Source organism: Acinonyx jubatus, chromosome E2 (assembly GCF_027475565.1).
Source record: "Acinonyx jubatus isolate Ajub_Pintada_27869175 chromosome E2, VMU_Ajub_asm_v1.0, whole genome shotgun sequence".
In the NCBI taxonomy this organism is placed as follows: domain Eukaryota; kingdom Metazoa; phylum Chordata; class Mammalia; order Carnivora; family Felidae; genus Acinonyx; species Acinonyx jubatus.
Window position 1 is genome coordinate 18,274,821 of NC_069396.1, and position 12,225 is coordinate 18,287,045.

Sequence of the window (12,225 nt, forward strand, 5' to 3'; positions counted from 1 at the left end):
AGTTGCAGGAAAAAGTCTATTCTTTGTCAAATTGGATATTGAGTTTTTCTGTCTCTATTATCACAAATACTTTTCCTATATCACTACCACTCCTCAATTTTTTTCTTACCTACACCCCATTTTTTTTCTATTTTTAATTGACATAGTTGACATCATTTTTTTTTTTAAGATTTTATTTTTTAGTAATCTCTACACCCAACATGGGGCTTGAACTCACAACCCTGAGATCACCAGTTGTATGTTCTCCCTGCTCAACCAGCCAGGCACCTATTACTTTCAGGTCTATAACATAGTGATTCAACAATTCTATATGTTATGAAATGCTCACTACAAGAAGTGTAGTTAGCATGTGTCACTACACAAAGTTATTACAATATTATTAACTCTCTTCCCTATGCTGTACTTTTCTTTTTGTTTTTTCCTTTTAGGGAACTATGCTATACTTTTCAACCCTGTAACTTTATAACAAGAAGTCTGTACCTCTTAATCCCCTTCACCTATTTCACACATCCCCCCTACCTCCTCTCCTCTGGCAACTACCAGTTTGTTCTCTGTATTTATGAGTTTGTTTCTCTTTTCTCTGTTGCTTTTTGTTTATTTGCTTTGTTTTTTAGAGTCCACACGCAGTGAGATCACACAGTATTTTTCTTTCTCTGTCTGACTTATTTCACTTAGTATAATACTCTCTAGCTCCATCCATGTCGTCACAAACCTCAATTTCTATCAGACATAACATTCTATTTTTATAGAAGAGACCACCCTAACTTTGCCATGAACAGTGCCTTCTCATTGCTAAACATATCTCTATCGTATGGTTAAGAATATAATTTTAATTGTTTTTTCTTTTTAAAACTAATTTAGCTTTTTAATTTATCTGAAAATTAAGGCCATTTATAAGTCACTTTTTCCTCACATGGCTATCCAATGTTCTGAACATTTAATTTAATTTGATTTAATTTAATTTCATTTAATTTAATTTTAATTTTTTTTTTAATTTTTTTTTTAACATTTATTTTTGAGACAGAGCATGAACAGGGGAGGGGCAGAGAGAGAGGGAGACACAGAATCTGAAACAGGCTCCAGGCTCTGAGGTGTCAGCACAGAGCCCGACGCAGGGCTCGAACTCACGGACCATGAGATCATGACCTGAGCCAAAGTCGGACGCTTAACCGACCGAGCCACCCAGGCGCCCCAATTTTAATTTTTTTAAAGTAGGCTTCACACCCAACATGGGGCTTGAACTCACAACACTGAGATCAGGAGTCAAGTGCTCTTCCAATTGAGCTAGCCAGAAGCCCCACAACACTTAATTTAAAAAAAAAATTTTTTTAACATTTATTTATTATTGAGAGACAGAGAAGAGACAGAGCATGAGCCTGGGAGGGGTAGAAAGAGAAGGAGACACAGAATCTGAAGCAGGCTCCAGGCTCTGAGCTATTAGCACAGAGTCCAACATGGGGCTTGAACTCACAAACCGCAAGATCATGACCTGAGCTGAAGTTGGACACTTAACTGACTGAGCCACCCAGGTACCTGATCACAACATTTATTTTTAAAATGCCTTATCAGGTGGGAATGCAAGCTGGTGCAGCCACAATGGAAAACAGTATAGAGGTTCCTCAAAAAACTAAAAATAGAACTACCCTACAACCCAGCAATTGCACTACTAGGCATTTATCCAAGGGATACAGGAGTGCTATTTCGAAGGGACACATGCACCCCAATGTTTATAACAGCACTATCCACAATAGCCAAAGTATGGAAAGAGCCCAAATGTCCATCGATGGATGAATGGATAAAGAAGATGTGGTGTATATACATACAATGGAGTATTACTCGACAATCAAAAAGAATGAAATCTTGCCATTTGCAACTACGTGGATGGAACTGGAGTGTATTATGCTAAGTGAAATCAGTCAGTCAGAGAAAGACAAAAATCATATGATTTCACTCACATGAGGACTTTAAGAGACAAAACAGATGAACATAAGGGAAGGGAAACAAAAATAATATAAAAACAGGGAGGGGGCCAAACATAAGAGACTCAAATATGGAGAACAAACTGAGGGTTACGGGAGGGGTTGTGGGAGGGGAGATGGGCTAAATGCGAAAGGGGCACTAAGGAATCTACTCCTGAAATCATTGTTGCACTATATGCTAACTAATTTGGATGTAAATTTAAAAAAATAAAAAGTTAAATTTTAAAAAAAGTTAGAATACTAAAAAAATAAAAATAAAATAAAATAAAATAAAATGCCTTATCAGGGGCATCTGAGAGGCTCAGTCAGTTAAGCACCTGACTCTTGATTTTGGCTCAGGTCATGATCTCACAGTTCGTGAGATTGAGCCCCACGTCCGGCTCCATGCTGACAGCAGGGAACCTGCTTGAAAATTTCTCTTTCTCTCTCTCTCTTGCCCCCACCCCTGTTCACACATACTCTCTCTCTCAAAATAAATGAAATGAAATAAAATAAAATAAAATAAAATAAAATAAAATAAAATAAAATAAAATGCCCTATCATTCATGTATGGGCTTATTCTTCTTTGTCTGTCACATGTTATGCTCCTGTGTCTAAAATATGCTCTGCACCTTCATCTCCTCCATTCTACTGGGCTTGCTTTCTGTCTGAGCTGGTCATAAAGTTTATCACCAGTGTGTCTCTTGGGGCACCTAGGTGGCTCAGTCAATTGAATGTCCATCTTGATCTTGGCTCAGGTTGTGATCCCATGGTTCCTGGGATCATGCCCAAAGTCAGGCTCTGTGCTGATGGTGTGGAGACTGATTGGGACTCTCTCTCTCCTTCTCTTTCTGCACCTCCCCTAGTCAGATGCATGCACATGAGCTCTCACTCTCTATCTCTCTCTCAAAATAAATAATAAACTTAAAAAAAAATCCAAATGTCAATCAATTGATGAACGGATAACCGAATTGTGGTGGACACATACAATCATTAGTCAGCCACTAAAAGGAATGAAGCACTGATACATGCGATGACATGGATGAACCTTAAGAACATTATGCTACAGGAAAGAAACCAGGCATAAAAGACCACATATGGTATGATTCCATCTATATGAAATGTTTAAAACAGGCAAATCCATAGAGACAGAGAGTAGAATAGTTTCCAGAGATTGGGAGAGACGGAAACTGGGGAGGGATTGCTAACGGATAAGAGATTTCTTTCTTTTTTTTGGTTAAGGTTTCTTTTTGGTGTGATGAAAATGTTCAACAATTGATTGTAGTGATGGATGCACAATTCTGTACATATACATATCTGCATACAACCATATCTCAATAAAGAAGTTAAAAAATGCTTAGAGGAACAAAGTTGGGTCAACTGACAAAATTAGAACATGGAAAGTAGATTTTAAAAAAGTATTGTATCAATGTTAAACTTGAAGATGATGCCTATGTCATAACAGTACAGAAAAAAAGACTTTATTTTTAGAAAAAATATATACATTATATATAATATATATACATTAGATACAGCACAATTTATAAAACAAATCAAGCAAAAATGTTGACCATAGGTCAATCTGGGCAAAAGGTGTATGATGCTGTCTATTCCTACAACTTTCCTATAATTTTCCCTTTTTTTTAATTTTTTTAAATTTATTTTTGAGAGAGAGAGACAGGCGCAAGTCAGGGAGGGGCAGAAAGAGAGGAAGACACAGAATCTGAAGCAGGCTCCAGGCTCTGAGCTGTCAGCACAGAGCCCAACATGGGGCTCAAACCCACAAACTGTGAGATCATGACCTGAGCTGAAGTTGGACGATTAACTGACTGAGCCAGTCAGTTAGAAATTTTTATTTTTTAAATCCTTTTTATTTTTTTTTAAGTTTATTTATTTACTTTGAGAGAGAGAGAGAGAGAGAGAGAGAGAGAGAGAGAGAGAGAAAGAGAGAGAGAAAGCAAGTGGGGGAGGGGCAGAGACAGGGGGAGAGAGAGAATCCCAAGCAGGCTCCTGACACCTGTTTTAAGTTTTAAAAAAGTATCTATTCTGGGCAGAGGACTTGAATGAAAATTTCTCCATGGGTTCCTGGGTGGCTCAGTCAATTAAGCAACAGACTCTTGGTTTTGGCTCAGGTCATGATCTCACCATTTATGAGTTCGAGCCCACGTCAGGCTCTGCACTACTGGTCTGGAGCCTGCTTAAGATTCTCTCTCTCTCTCTCTCTCTCTCTCTCTCTCTCTCTCTCTCTCATTCTGTATCAAAACAAATAAACTTAGAAAGAAAAATTTCTCCAAAGGTGATACACCAATGACCAACAAGCACATGAAAACATACTCCACATCACTCATCATCAGAGAAATACAAATTAACACCACAATGAACTATCACTTTTCACCCATTAGGATGGCTACTATTTAAAATAAAAATAAAAATAAAAAAGAAGAAGAAGAAAGAAAAGAAAAGGAAAGAAAAGAAAAGACAAGACCAAAGGGGCCCAAGGGATAGCTCAGTTGGTTAAGTATCTGACTCTTGATTTTGGCTCACGTCATGATCTCACCATTTGTGAGATCGAGCCCCCCATCAGGCTCTGCGCTGACATTGTGGAGCCTGCTTGGGATCCTCTCTCTCTCCTTCTCTCTCACCCCTCCCCTGTGCGTGCTCTCTCTCTTTCTCTCCCAAAATAATAAATAAACTTTAAAAAATAAAAATATAAAAGTGAAAATAAATTTAAAAAAAAGAAAAGAACAAATGTTAGCAAGGATGGGCAGAAATTGTGCACTGTTGGTGGAACTGCAAGTTGGTGCCACTGCTAGGGAAAACAGTACAGAGTTTCCTCAAAAAATTAAAAATAGAACTACCACCTGATCTAGCAATCCCACTTCTGGCTATATATATCCCAGAATTGAAAGCAAGATCTCAAAGATTTGCATACCTACGTTCACAGCAGCACTATTCAATATAACCAAGAGGTGGAAGCATCCAAATGCCCATCAACAAAATGTGGCATATACATACAATGGGATATTATTCAGCCTAAAAATAGAAGGAAATCCTGTCACATCCTACAACATGGATGAACCTTGAGGAAGTTATCCTAAGTGAAGTAAGCCAGTCACAAAAAGACAAAAATCGCATGCTTCTACTTACAGGAGGTAGCTAAAGTAGTCAAATTCATAGAAACAGAAAACAGAATAGTGGTTACCAGGAGCTGGAGAGATGAGGTAAGGGGGATTCGTTTTATGGGTATAGAGTTTCAGTTGTGCAAGATGAAAAGGTTCTAGAGATCTGTTTCACAACTTAACCCTACTGAACTGCACACTCAAAAAAATGGTTAAGATGATAAATTTAATGTTATGTTTTTTTTAACACAATAAAAAAACTTTTTTAAGTACCCATTCTGGCCATCGGGGCCTCTTAAGAATACTGCCTTGTCCCTTAATCTTGCTTATTAAAAGTTTTAAATCTAACAGGTAGGTGTCCTCTCACAGTCTGGGCAACTAGAGACCCCTTGATTTTATAAAAAGGAATAGATACAGGCCATTTGAGGAACTCCTAGAAAACCCCTATTAATGTGGCAGACCTTAGCAGGGATTCAGACTACTCCTCCCTTGACTTTGGCTAAGCTAGTTCATCCTTTCTTCACCTCCAGCTGCTGAAGGCTCTGAAGGGCTTTTAAGGAGGTGCCTGCATGCCTGGTATGCCCTAGATCCTATACTCTGGTTCTGTGAAGTGGGTGGGGTGGTTTAACTAATCCACAGATGGGCCATCTCATGTGAACCCAGGAAGATCAGCCTGCAGAGAAATGCCAGCCTGCACAGACAGCCTGCAGAGAAATGCCAGATCCACCAGGGGGCACCAGGCACCATACTACGCCACACCACGCCACATCCAGTACTCAGCCTAGTCCCTAGCCACCTACCCATGCCAAGCAAGGGTCTCTGGCCAGCTTGCTTCTGCACTCCATAGGGTATAGGCCTGGATGGAAGGCCTAGATGTCCTCTTCCAGAGGCCTGTTTGTTCATAAGCCATATTGACTCTCCCAGAGTAAGCGTCTATCAAACATGCCAAGGGGGCATCACAACCAACAAAACAAGTTAAGTTCTCTGGGATTTGGTCTTTTGATACCTGTTCCTCAGGCTCTGAGACCACGAGTCCTCACAATCCCTCACAGTCCATGAGTCCTCACAGTCCTTCCTTCCTCCCAATCCCTTTCTAAATCCAAGAGGTTTTTCTGGAGGGCAGGAGGGTGCAGGCCAGGACAGGCTATACCCAACCCATGGCTGACCACTTGGGGGCCTGAGTGTGGGCTCAAAGGATGAGTGACAAGATTAATAATGCTCAGTGCACTACCACATTTCCCTGGGACTGGCCCCTGGACACAGGTTCCTCCCTGCCCTAGGCACATTCTAGCAGCCTGCCCTCAGCACATTCTGGCAGCCTGGAAGGCTTATGGATGCCCAGCTCTCATTTCTTGGACCTCCTTGCCTTTATTTCAACAAACTACTTAGAAGTCGGGTCCTAAGCCTGTGATCCTGAACACGGGAACCTCCTTTTCTGACTCCCACATTTGGACAACACATACTCCCTCCCTCCCATTTCACCTTGCTAGCACCCTAGATGGCTCTGCCCCTGCTGTGCTATAGACACTGGCATGCCAATCCCCAGCCATGGGCATCCCCCTGCCAAGCTTTGCAGATCTCCTTCCCATAAAGTTAAAAATCAGTATGACTATACACACCTAGCTGCTAGGCAAACACCCAGACCGTTCTCCACAGGAACAAGACCAAAATGCCCTCACTTTCTTTCCTCAGTCCCCACCCCGCTCCCGCCACCCTCACTGCCAAGATGTGGGACTGGCTTCCCACATCTTGTAAAACAAGTCTCTCAGGAAAAAACCCTTGGCTTTCCTGCCTTCTACGGTCCTACCACTCTTCTCCTTGCCCTATCTTGGAGCTAAGCCCCACCACCTCATCTAGAACCTATCCCTCCAAGACCAGGCCCTACCTATTCCCCACTGATCTGCCGAATCTTCAGGTCCCTCCTCACTGCTAAGTGCTTCCTCTTATGTTGCAAACACGCAAGCCACCTAAACACAATTCCCTTCAGGGGTGCCTGGGTGGATCAGGAGTTAAGTGTCCCATTCTTGATTTGGGCTCAGGTCATAATCAAGCCCCATGTGGGGCTTGACGTGGGGTCCCACACTGGGCATGGAGCCGGCTTAAGATTTTCTCTCTCCCCCCCCCCCCAAAAAAAACAGGGCAGGGGGTGCGCCTGGGTGGCTCAGTTGGTTAAGCGTCCGACTTTGGCTCAGGTCATGATCTTGTGGTCTGTGAGTTCAAGCCCCGTGTCAGGCTCTGTGCTGACAGCTCAGAGCCTGGAGCCTGCTTCAGAATCTGTGTCTCCCTCTCTCACTGTCCCTCCCCCCATTCATTCTCAATCTCTCTCTCTCTCTCTCTCTCAAAAATAAACATTAAAAAAAAAAAAAAAGATTTTTCTCTCTCCCTCTGCCCCTCCCCCACTTGCACGCTAGCTCGCGCTCTCTCAAAAAGAAACAAAAAACAAAAAATACCCAATTCCCTTCATCCAGCTTCCTTTGCCTCCACTACCTACATGTACTCTTTTCCTCCCCTCACCTCCTGAATTCCCAAGGGGTAGTGAGCAGCTCTGCTTCTACTTCCCCATTTGCTGCTGCTCACTCCACAATCCATTGCCCTGTCAGATGTATCTCGGTGCACTTTGGATTTTCAAATCAAACACATTTTTGGTCTTTTTGCAATTGGACTTCTATGCATCATCTGTCACACCTGACAAACTTGACTTTTGCCTTCCCTGACACACATTCTTCTTAATTTGCCTATTTCTCTCACTCTTTTACTTTACTTTCTTTTCTTTTTTTTAAATTTTAAGTAGGTTCCATGCCCAACATGGGGCTCGAACTCACAACCCTAAGATCAAGAGTTATATGCTGTACTGACTGAGCCAGCCAGGCTCCCCGCTCTTGCTTTTCTATCATAAATTACTAGCCCATCCCACCCACACACAACATCCAATACATTAGGGTGTACTCTTTCCAAATCCCCTCTTAAGCCCTTCCTTCTCTCTATACCAGTGGCTTTCTTTTCAATGAAAATTTTTTTTATTTTGAGATAATTAGAGGCTCACATGCAGTTGTAAGAGTGTGAGCTCCTATGTACTGTTTGCCCAACTTCCCCAATGGTAATATCTTATAAAAGTACAGTATAATGTCACAACCAGGATACTGACATTGATACAGTTAAGACACAGAACAGCTCCATCCCCACCAGGATTCCTTATGTTGCCCTTTTGTAGCCACAGTCGCCATCCCACCACCAGGGGGACAAAAATATCAGAAGCATTTGAGCAGCTTCTTCTTCAACTTCTCACACATACTAGGGGGACATATCAGGACTGGGGCCTGGAGGGAAGCTCTCCAGATAATTCTGTTAGATATCCAGCTGAGAAACACTGCTCACACCTCCACACTATCCAATATCAGCTACTCCTACAATGCTGTTTTTCCTAGAAAATGCTTTTTATTTATTTAAAATGTACGTATTTTGAGAGAGAGAGAAAGAGAGAGTGCACATAAGTGGGGGAGGGGCAGAGAGAGGGGAAGAGAAAGAGAGAGAGGGGGAGAGACAGAGAATCCCAAGCAGGCTCAGCACGGAGCCTGATGTGAGGCTCAAACCCACAAACTGGGAGATTTTGACCTGACTCCAAAAATAGGAGTCAGACACTTATCTGACTGAGCTACCCAGGCGCCCCTAGAAAATACTTTTTAAACCTTGGTCTGAAGTCATACTATTCTCCAGAGCAGCCAGGACATACACAACCTACCAGTTACTGCCACCAGAAAACCCTACAGCTCCCAAAACCAACCCCATACAGCTTCCTTCTCTTCCTAACCTTGAGTTCATTCATTCATGCACTGAATGTATATTAATTCCTACAGGGGCCAGGGCTGTGACCTGACACAACACTCATCTATCCACCTGGCCCAAGCATTCCACAATGCCTCCTTGCTGCCCAGGCTCCTGGCCCTCAACAGGGCTTAGAGAACTCCTAAGTGTCATACATGTTTATCTCCCACTGCCTTCAGCAAGCACCTGTGATGTGAGCGCCCATTCTGCCTCCCACCAACTCCTGATTACTCCCACCTACAGAGAAGGAGGCTGCACTGGTGAAGAAAAAAAAAAAAAAAAGAAAAATAAAAAAGCCCTCCAGGAAAATCAGGAGCCCCTTACCTCACAGTACACAATATCTGCTCCATAGTCCAGGGCCAGCAGCCTCATTGGGAGAGTGCCTACCCGAACCATAGGGGCTAAGATGAGTTTGTTGTGGTAGCACAGCGACAGGCTGTGTTCAATCATTCCTCCTCTGATACTGCCTGCAGAAAGGGAAAACAAGAGTCAGAAATCCAAACAAAGAAATATCTTCTGGGGCGCGTGGGTGGCTCAGTCTGTTAAGCATCCTACCTACTCTTGATTTTGGTTCAGGTCATGATTTCTTGGTTCATGAGCTTGGGCTCAGCATTGGGCTCTGTGCTGACAGTGAGGAGCCTGCTTGGGGTCTCTCTCTCTTCCTCTCTCTCTCTCTCTCTCAAAAATAAATAAACATTAAAAAAAAAAAAGGAAAAAAAAAATCTCTTCTGTTACCCAGGGCAGGCTTTTCCTCTTCTTTCCAACACACAGGACTTTGTTTTCCTTTTCTCTGATCACAAAAATAATGCTTCCTTATTTATTCATCTAAAGAATATTCATTGGGGCGCCTGGGTGGCTCAATCGGTTAAGCCTCTGACTTCAGCTCAGGTCACGATCTCATGGTTCATGAGTTTGAGCCCCACATTGGGTTCTGTAGCACAGGGCCTGCTTCAAATCCTGTCTCCCTCTCTCTGCCCCTCCCCCATTCACTCTCTCTCTCAAAAATAAAAATAAACATTAAATAAATAAATAAATAAATAAATAAATAAATAAATAAAATTTATTAAGTGCCTAGTCTTGCCAGTCACTGTCCTAGTCTGATACATCAGAGAATGAAACACAAAAATTGCTGCTCTGGTAGAGCTTTCAATCTAGCAGGGGAACAAAGGCAGAAAACAATACATAACAAACTATATAGTATGTTGGAAAAGTGGTAATGCTACAGATTAAAAAAGCAGGGAGAAAGGAAATTGAAAACACTGGGGATGTGACTGACACATAATGCTGTATCAGTTCAAGGTGTACAACAAAGTGATTTGATATACATATATACTACAAAATGATTACCATAATAAGTTACGTCCATCACCTCACACACTAATAATTTTTTTCTTGTGATGAGAACTTTTAACATCTACTCTTAACAACTTTCAATTTCAAATACACAAAATTATCAACTATAGTCGTTATGTTATACATTACACCCCTAGAACGTATTTATCCTCTCACTGGAAGTTCATACCTTTTGACCACCTTTACCCATTTACCCCACACCCCCAGAAGGAAAAATGTAAATAACTGGTATATCAATGGTATATTTTATATGAAAATATTTACATTAAAATATGAAAGTATTTATATTAAAATATAAAATTTTAAATAGGTAAACCAGGGCACCTGGGTGGCTCAGTTGGTTTAGCGCCCAATTCTTGATTTTGGCTCAGGTCATGTTCTCATGGTTCATGAGATGAAGCCCCAAGTCGGGCTCTGTGCTCACTGCACAGAGTGTGCTTGGGATTTTGTCTCTCCCTGTCTCTCTACTCCTCCCCCACTTATGTTCTTGCTCGCTCTCTCTCTCTCTTAAAATAAATAAATAAATAAATAAACAAACCAAAAAAAGCTCAAAATAAATAGGGAAAACAAGATAGACTTCAATGGGAAGATAACATTTGAGCTAAGATATGAGTTAGCCAAGTTGATATCTAGTAGAAGAATACACAGAAGAAACAGCCAGTGCAAAGGCCCTCGGGCAGGAGCTTGCCTGGTATATTAGAAGAACATCAAGGAGACCAACATGGTTGGGACACAGAGAGGAGAAGAGAAACTAATGTTTCTCATTACATGATGTTTCTCAGATACACGATGTCATAGCAGTAAACAGGTAGGGTCAGATCCCATATGGCCTTTGTTAGCTCTTCATGAAATAGAAGTCAGCAAAGGGTTTCAAGTAGAGGAGTAGCATGACTGAACATGTTTTCTCATGATCACGGTGATTGCTATAAAAAGAGCAGTCTGTTAGGGGCCAGAGTAAACACAGGGAGACCAGGTACAAGGCTCTTTAGTAACCAACACAAGAGATGAGATAATGGTCGCTCAGGCCAGGTGGTGAGAAGTGGTCATATGCCAAAAATACTTTGAAGGTAGAGCCAACAGGAATAAAAAGAAGAAAATCAAAATCCCATATCCCAGAGAGAACTATTCATATTAATTTATTTATTTATTCTAAGCAAATATGGACCCCTCCAAAAAGTCATAAAGCTGGCTAATCAATGCTGTGTTCTGCTCCATTACTAATACTGTCTCCATTTTCTTTTTACTATTCAGCCCATTCTGGTTGGCCCCCACCTCCACTGTTCTATCAAAACTGCTCTAATTAAAGTCACCAATTACCTGGAAGTTGAGCAATCAACCAGACACTTACTTATGACATGGTTGAAACTCCCCTCTTCCTTGATCTCTCTCCTCCCTGGGCTTCTCTGACCCCACACTTTCCTGGTTTTTCTCCCACCAGTCTGCCCTGCTTTTCAGTCTTCTTTGCTGGTTTCACTTCCTCTACTTACCTGTTGAGGTTCTTCCTTAGTCTTGAGTCCTCTTTCCTTCTAATTCCACACATCCTCCCTTGAAAGTTTATTTACTCCCATGGCTTAAAATGTTGATAAAATGCTGGTGATCTCATACCAACTGCTCAAAACACATCCCTACCCGGCTATCTTACGGGCACCTCATACCAAACATGCACAAAACAAGATCTTGATCTGCCCTCCTAAGCCACCTCCTCTGTCTTCATTAATTCATTCAACAGAAATTTATCGAGCCCCTCTGATATGCCAAGCACTGGCTGGCACTAGAAATAAAATGATGAGGAGAAGGAGATACAGTAGAAGAGAGGGTTATAGAAAGGGAACTTAGAAATACGTGTGAAATTATAATCATGTACAGTGCTATGTGAAGGACATGAGGATTTAGGAATTTGTGTCAGGAGGAAAGGGATGGATGGGGGTTGAGGAAGGCTTCCCTTAAGAAATAGTTTCTGATTCGAGATCTCA

General features: G+C 41.7%; 1 protein-coding gene across 5 annotated transcripts in view; it reads right to left on the reverse strand.

Annotated features, from left to right (window-relative positions):
- DUS2 (dihydrouridine synthase 2) overlaps window positions 1-12,225 on the reverse strand; it is a 48,843-nt gene that overhangs the window by 27,619 nt on the left and 8,999 nt on the right. For 4 of the 5 annotated variants that reach the window (XM_015068794.3, XM_015068778.3, XM_015068785.3 and 1 more), the window contains exon 2: window positions 9,224-9,366. The exons of the other annotated variant lie outside the window; for it this stretch is intronic. In XM_015068794.3, coding sequence (XP_014924280.1) covers window positions 9,224-9,349 — 126 coding nt within the window. In that variant the 5' untranslated portion in view covers window positions 9,350-9,366. The remainder of the gene's footprint in view (window positions 1-9,223; window positions 9,367-12,225) is intronic. 5 annotated transcript variants of the gene reach the window in all.